The sequence below is a fragment of the Grammomys surdaster genome, unplaced genomic scaffold (genome assembly GCF_004785775.1).
Source record: "Grammomys surdaster isolate TR1022 unplaced genomic scaffold, NIH_TR_1.0 1089, whole genome shotgun sequence".
In the NCBI taxonomy this organism is placed as follows: domain Eukaryota; kingdom Metazoa; phylum Chordata; class Mammalia; order Rodentia; family Muridae; genus Grammomys; species Grammomys surdaster.
This window is the reverse complement of record NW_021605508.1, coordinates 52,409-60,484: the sequence shown is the minus strand read 5'-3', so window position 1 is coordinate 60,484 and position 8,076 is coordinate 52,409. Positions and strand designations below refer to the sequence as shown.

General features: G+C 40.7%; 1 protein-coding gene across 1 annotated transcript in view; it reads right to left on the bottom strand.

Annotated features, from left to right (window-relative positions):
* LOC114634773 (carcinoembryonic antigen-related cell adhesion molecule 5-like) overlaps positions 1 to 8,076 on the bottom strand; it is a 31,729-nt gene that overhangs the window by 2,036 nt on the left and 21,617 nt on the right. The window contains exon 7 of the mRNA XM_028783361.1: positions 5,720 to 6,079. Coding sequence (XP_028639194.1) covers positions 5,720 to 6,079 — 360 coding nt within the window. The remainder of the gene's footprint in view (positions 1 to 5,719; positions 6,080 to 8,076) is intronic.

Here is an 8,076-nt window from a genome sequence, read left to right as displayed (position 1 = left end):
TCTCTCTCTCTCTCTCTCTCTCTCTCTCTCTCTCTCTCTCTCTCTCTTTTTCAATGGCTACCTCCTCACTGACCACAAACAAACACTGGGCACTCTCATGCCCACTGAAGGTTGAGATGATGCCTCCCCAGAAATATTTGTAACTTTTGTGCCAGTCTGCTTTATAGCTAAAGCAAGCCACCAAATTTCCCTACTTACATATGTTTGCTGCTCTGCACTGAAGCCCATAGAACTGAGGCTGAATGATGGCCAGGAGAAGTCTGATTTTCTTGGCAGGCTCAGGTATTAGAAAAGGTTCAGAGACTAGAATGGTTGGCTTTATGTCAAGTTGAAACAAGCTAGAGTGTTTGGAAAATGGGAGCCTCAACTTAATATGCCACAACAGGATTGGCCTCTGGAAAAGCCTGCTATATTTAATGTTTAATAGTATATTGATATTGCTGGGTCCAGACAACTTCAAGCAAATTCAACCCCTTTGCTATCAGTCCTGGGAGGATAAGAAGAAACATAGGACACTGAACAAGCTATAAGGAGTAGGCCAGTAAGCATAAAATTCCTTTTATCTGCATGAGATCCTAGATTATTTTTACAGACCTCTGATCCTTGGGGTTGATAAATACCCCAGTTTGAAATGATTGACCTAAAACTCTGGTTCCCTCTAAGCACTGAGAAAAGTAAGGGCAATGTCCATTCAAATAATTCCCAGGATCACTGTAGTTAAATCTGGGACAGATTAAATCTGGACAGATTCATAGCTTACTGGTACTCACTTCCCTGTGAGAATGCAGTAATTTCCTCATATACATTGCTACATCTCTGATTCTTGGCAGACTCAGACACCTTAAGCTGAATTACTTCCCAAAAAATGACTTCTTTGGTACAAGGGAGAGTCAGACAACAAAGTCTGATCTATGGCTGTTCAGCTCCATCTTGTGTGTCCTCCACTAAGGGCACAAACCTCAACATGGTAGCACAGTGCACTGGATGAAGGAGGCACAGTACAGACATGACAATCCTGTGAGTCTAAGCCCCACCCAGACCTGAAAAATCACAGAGAACTACTTACTGTCCAGCTGGAGTTGCACATGTGCTACTTCGTCCTTCAGATCTGTACTCATAGTTCGTAGAGTATAGAATCCACTATCACTCAGTGTGACCTTCTGGAGCAGCAGGGATCCATTGCTGTACACTGTCTCTCGACCACTGTGTGCAGGCCCTGCCATACTTTTTGTGTCTATTATGTAATGGATGAGCTCAGATTCCTTCTCTGCAATCACCCCTTTGAACCAGAAAAGGGATACAAGATTTTTTGGGAGATTGTGAACCAGCAGAAGAACACTTTCACCTTCAGCAATGTTGGGTGGCACTGGTTCAATACTGAGTTGTCCAGTGATGTTTGAAACAGAGGCTAGATGCAAAAAGAGAGAATTGTATTAATTATGACCTTTGTGTTTTCTTAAGATGAAGCCTTCTGTCCTGAGAAGTGCTCATTGTAAAGCCTAACTATGTGGGGGAGTGTCTCCCTGTCCTACTTTGTGTCCTTTTACTTGTGGTATTCTCTACATGGTGCTCTCTACTCAGATGTCAACATGGTTCTGGCTCACTCTCTTCAGATCCCTGATATCATTCAGCACAGAGTGGTGTAACATCATACCTTTGTCTCTACACACACTGCATCTTAACTCCCTTATTCTTTGTTTTTGATGTTATTGTTATTTTTGTTCTCTTCTCTACTTCTTGTGGTTCCAATTACCTGACTTCAGATTTCATCTTTCTTTAATGGCCACACTTCCAGTCAAATGAATCTGGGACATTATAAGATGTGGGTTTTCTCTTATAATTTTTTAGGAAATGCAGCCTAGGAAAAAGAATCAGATACCTCTAGATAATAAATGAAAGAAAGAATGAGTGAATGAAGTTGTAGAATTCTTTATGTCTCTCCATATATGTACTTATATAAAAGATTAATGCATATTTATGTATACATATATACATATATGTATATATGTACATACATGTATATGACACATAGGTTTTGGTATAGAGATCTAAATTTTTCCAATTGCTTTCATTTTAAACTTATTTATATATTATACTTGTGTGTGAGTCCTGTGTAAAGCTGTGTTTTAGTGTGTGTGCAGCATGCAGGAAACAGCACCTAGGTGGTGGTTAGAGGGCACACTGTGTTCCTAACTTCTCAGGTTATCAGACAATGAAGCAAATGCCTACATGCATTAATTCATGTCACTGCTCAACATGAGGGTAATTTTTTGCTAGCAAAGGCTTAGCTGAGAACATTAGTCTTCCTAGAATTCTTGACAAGGTAATAAACTTTACATAAGAAAAGTCTCACACCCATCCTTAAATTTTATATTCACTATGAGATTCCTGATGAAGAACTTCTCTGTGGCTCTTTGTATTCTTTTCTAAAACCTCAAGACTTTTCTCAGGACCTTTTGCCTATTAGGAGAATCAAGACAGCAGAGGGATCTACTGTCATGCTCCTGCTCACCTGTGAGCAAAGCTCCTGACAGATGGTGTACCCTTTGCAAAGAGTCACAAGGGTATCCTTCTTTTGTTAAACTTCAGCTCCAGCACAGCTCCTGAACTCAGATGTACTTTCCCTCTCTGAGTGGTGCCTACTCCGAGGCAGCAGCATCTCCCAGAGTCCCATGAGTTATGAATGGGTCTGTGTTCAAAACACTACTCTGGCCCCTCAACTCTCAGTACTTCCCAGTGTCTCTCTCCCTTTTCTCTCTTTAAATTTTATTTCTCCAAATCACACTGTGGTCAAAAAAGTTGATAGGTATTCCTGTGCACTGAGAGAACAACAAATTAACTCAGGGCTGATATCTGTGATGTACTGGATTTTGTCTGTCAGCACAAAAGAGAGAGACAAACCAAGCTGCAGATACAGCCTACTCATTGATCACAAAAAGATGAAATTTTTTCTCTCAGCTAAAAGAGGACAGAGATGCCTGTGAGGGCAACAAACAGGACAAGCTGAGTGACGCATGAGGAAAGGGGCAGAATGCTTCGGAATGGAGCCACCAGGCAGCATTCTGAATCAAGACGAAGGACCAGGAGGAGATTTATGGAGTTTCCAACCTTGGGTTTATATGAGTTGGTAACCTGAGTCCTGAAAAGACAGAGTGGACTCCATTGTACCCTGAAGAGTTTCAAGATGATACTCCCGGATCACTTGATGAGTTGTGTGATGGGTCTGCCTATGTGCTCCCTGGGCTTTCTTGGATTCCCTGGACTTCTTTTTAGGTGATGTCGCTCGGCTAACTAATCTTTACAAAAAGAACGGAACAAAATAGATAAATGAACATGATTCCCTGGAAGAATAGCAAACATGGGAACCAGCCATTAGGTCTAAAAAGGCTGTGTCCTTGACTTCCTGATCTATAGGGGAAGAAGTAGAAGCCAGGCTAAAATGTAAGGTCATGGTTTAGATAAACACTATTCTGAATATGTATTGTGTGTCACAAGAGTGCAAATATTCCTAACTGGGAAAACTGCAGCTCATGCATGGGAAACTATCCAGATAAGCATAGCCTGCTCTAATTTCGCCTGCAGAAAAGAATTCCCTGAGCCAAATCCCAGAGGACAAATATTTTTATTGAGGACTAATGTCCTTTTCTCTCTAACTAGCAACCATGACATTCCTATAAGCCCCGTAAGCCCATCAGGACAGTTAATTAATAGTATAGGAACATGTCCAGATATGCTATCCTTGCTCAGTAACTAGGGAGTATCTCACTATTTTCTCAACTAGGTACTCTCATTCTCTATCAAGATCCTTCTCAAGGACATGTTCCTGGACAGAATCCTAAAGTGTAGACAGGGGCTGATACCTTTGGGATGAGTTAAACACCATAAATTAAGGTACCTGCATTTTGAAATCAAATGAAGCATTCTAACCAATTGCACTTAGTCTGTAACATTTGGACAAAATGCCAAAGCCAAAAATGAAGGTACAACAGTGAAGTTGTCTACTCTATGTGTATATGGAAGTGTAAATACCCAGTGAAGAAAATATGCAATGGGAAAGTGAGTAGGTACTGCTTCTTTTATACAGTTCAGTGTATAAAGCAGGATAAGCCATGCAACAGGAGGCCATCAAGAGTAACTTATTATTTACATGGAGTTGAATGGAGTTGAATGTAGGATTTTTCAATTTTGAAGTCTTTGCTTAAAATTTCTAGCATGTAAAATCCTGAATGGATCTCAGTGACACCAAGTATCAGCAGTGTTCCACTGGGGTATCCAATCTCTCTTCCACTGTATGAGGCCCTGATATATCAGAATCCAAGGCTCTGCTGTATTCTACTATTTTGAATTTATCTGACATATATGCTGATTTGTACCAGAAAAAATGCTTGAAAGTTGTCTGGCAAATTATGAACTAGGAGAAGAATATTTTTCTGTGAGACTGATTCAATCTTGACTTGCAAAGGGTGACAGCAACTAGAAAGGGAGGCTAGACAAAAAAAGAGAAAAATAATTATCACTGGGAATATTTGGTTGGTGGGAAAGTGCTGATCTTTGTCATAAGCAAATAGATTTATCACTAAGTTTAAAGCGGCAGGTGTGGGTATATCTATCCTACTTGGTGAATGTCAGCAATGTGACTTCCATTCTCTCAGGGACATGGAGTGTATCATTTCTTTGCCAGGATATATCTCTCTCTCTCTCTCTCTCTCTCTCTCTCTCTCTCTCTCTCTCTCTCTTTCATTCTCCCACTTGTTTTTTCCATATCTGCCCCCTTACTGCCTTCAATCAGATACTAGGCACTCCTATGCCCACTGAAGTTTGAAATGATGCCTCCTCCGAACTCTGTATTTTTACTCTAATTTGATTTATAGCAACAGAAAAACACTAACTGCACAAGATGGATGTGCTTCCTGCAATACCATGCACCACAAAGGATGAATGATGGAAAGAAGAAGTCTGATTTTTCTCTCAGGCTCACATAGTATAAAAGGTTGGGATTTAGAATGGCTGACTTAAGTAATCTTGATACGTGCTAGAATCCTTTGTAAAATAGAAGTCGGAGTTTAATACACCACTACAAAATTAACCAATAGTATATGTTTAATAATATATTGATATTGCTGGGTCCGAACCACTTCAGGACATCAACCACTGGTTGAATAATAAAAGGAAACACAGCATACTGAGCAAGCCATAATGGACAAGACTGTATGCAGCACTCCTCATTTTATCTGCATGACATCCTAGATTATATTTACAGACCCCTAATGATTGGAGCTGAAAAATACCCCAGTTTGACATGATTAGCCCAAAACCCTGGTTCCCTCTAAGCACTAGTAAAAGTAAGAGCAATTTACTGGCAAACAATCCCCAGGATCACCTATGGCCACTCCTGTGTCAGATGACTGTATTCATAGCTTACTTGTATTCAGTTCTCTGTGAGAATGCAATTGTTTCATCACATACATGGCTACAACTCTGATTCTTGGCAGACTCTGACATCTTAAGCTGAGTTGCTCCCCAACAATAACTTCTTTGGTACAGGGGAGAGTCAGACAACAAAGTCTGATCTATGGCTCAACCGTGTGTGGCCTGCACTAACTGCTCAAACAACAACATGGGGACACAGTGCACTGGATGAAGGAAGCATAGAACAGGCATGACAATCCTGTGAGTCTAAGCCCTACCCAGACCTGAAAAATCACAGAGAACCACTTACTGTCCAGCTGGAGTTGCACATGAGCTACTTCATCTTTTAGATCTGTACTCATAGTTCTTAGAGTATAGAATCCACTATCATTCTGTGTGACCTTCTGGAGCAGCAGGGATCCATTGCTGTACACTGTCTCTCGACCACTGTGTGCAGGCCCTAGCACACTTGAACTTGTGGCTATTATGTGTTGGATGAGCTCAAATTTTTTCACTGCAATCATCCCTTTGTACCAGAAAAGGGATAGAAGATTTTTTGGGAGATTGTGAACCAGCAGAAGAACACTTTCACCTTCAGCAACACTGGGTGGCAAGGGTTCAATACTGAGCTGTGCAGTGGAGGAAGAGTCCTTGAAGTTTGAAACAGGGGCTAGATGCAAGGAGAGAGAGTCATATTAATTGTGACCTTTGTGTTTTGGTAAGATGAGGCCCTGTGACTGAAGAATGCTAATTTTAAAGCCTAGCTGCGGGTGAGTGTAAACCTGTCTTACATTGTGTCCCTCTACTTGTGATATTCCCTGCATGGTGCTCTATACTAGGGTGTCAACAAGGTTCTGGCTCACTGTCCACAGATCGCTGATAACATTCATCGTAGACTGTAGATAGGGTCATTCACCCCAGACATTTGCCCCTACACACCATGGATCCTAACTCCCTGAGTCTTTGTTATTTTTGTTGTTGTTCTTGTTGTTGTTTTTCTTTTCTTTTCTTTTTACTATTGTTGATGGTTTTATTATCTTCTGTGTTTCTTGTGGTTTCAATGACCTGACATCAGATTTCACCTTTCTTTACTGTCCATTCTTCCAGTCAACTGGATCAGAGACATTATAATAATTAGTATTTGTCTTATACTTTTTAAGGAAATACAACCTTGAAAAAAATTCAGATAAGTATGGATAATAAGTGAATTGATCAGTGAATGAATGAAGTTGCAGCATCCTTTATGTCTCCCTCTAAATATGTACTTACATAAAAGACTCATACATGTGTATACATATTAATGTATATATGTATGTTTATACATACAAACATATATATGATTTTCCAATTCCATTGAATTTTACATGAATTTACAAAATATATTTATGTGTGAGTCCTGTGCAGGGCTGTGCCTCAGTGTATGTGGATGGATGCAGGACACAGCATCTAGGTGGAGGTCAGAGGGCACACTGTGTTCATCACTTCTCAGGTCATCAGACAATGAAGCAAATGCTTACATCCATTAATCCGTGTCACTGATCAACTCGAGGGTAAGTTTTTGTTAGCATATGCATAGCTGAGAACATTAATCTTCGGAATATTCTTCTCATGGTAATTAACTTTATATAAGAAAAATCTCATGCCCATCATTAAAATTTATATTCACTATGTGCTTTCTGATGAGGAGCTTCTACTGACTCTTTGTATTCTCTTCTAAAACCCCAAGACTTCTCTCAGGACTTTTTGCCTATTAGGAGAATCGAGACAGCAGAGGGATCTACTGTCATGCTCCTGCACACCTGTAAGCAGAGCTCCTAACAGGTGGTATACTTTTCGCAGAGAGCCACAGGGGTATCATTCTTCTGTGAAATTTCAGCTCCAGCCTAACTCCTGAGTTCAGTTGTACTTTCTCTTATTAAGTGGACCCTCCACCCAGGAAGCAGCATCTCCCTGAGTTCCATGAGCTGTGGATGGGTCTGTGTTCAAAACACTGTTCTGCCTCCTTGACTCTCAGTACTGCCCAGTGTCCCTCTCCTCTTACTTTTTTACATTTTAGGTTGTCATATGACACTATGATCAAAAAAGCTGTGGAGTAACTCTGTGCCCTGAGAGAACAGCAACTTAACTCAGGGCTGAATTCTACTATGGCCTGGATTTGGTCTGTCAGCACAAAATAGAGAGCCTCTGTGTTTCTTGCGTGAAGCACAAACTCTGCTGCAGAAACAGTCTACCCATTAATCTCCAAAGTTTTAAGATGGAATTTTTCTCTCATCTAGAAGTGGACAGAAATGCCTGTGAGTGCTTCAAACATGAACAGCTGAATGATGGAGGAAGACAGGGGCAGAACTCTTCTGAGTGGAGCCACCAGGCAGCATTCTGAACCAAGAAAAGGACCAGAAGAAGATTTACACGTTTCACACCTTGAGTTTATGTGAATTGGTATCCTGAGTCCTGGGAAGACAGAGTAGATTCCATTGTCCCTGTAAGAGTTTCAAGATGGTGCTCTCAGCTCTGCTTGATGAGCTGTGTGATTGGATTGCCTATGTGCTCCCTGGGTTTTCTGGGATGCCCTGGACATCTGTGTAAGTGATGTCCCTCAGCTACTGTATCTTTCCAAAAGAAAATGTGTAAAAGCAAAAAATGAACATGATTCTATGGAAGTATAGC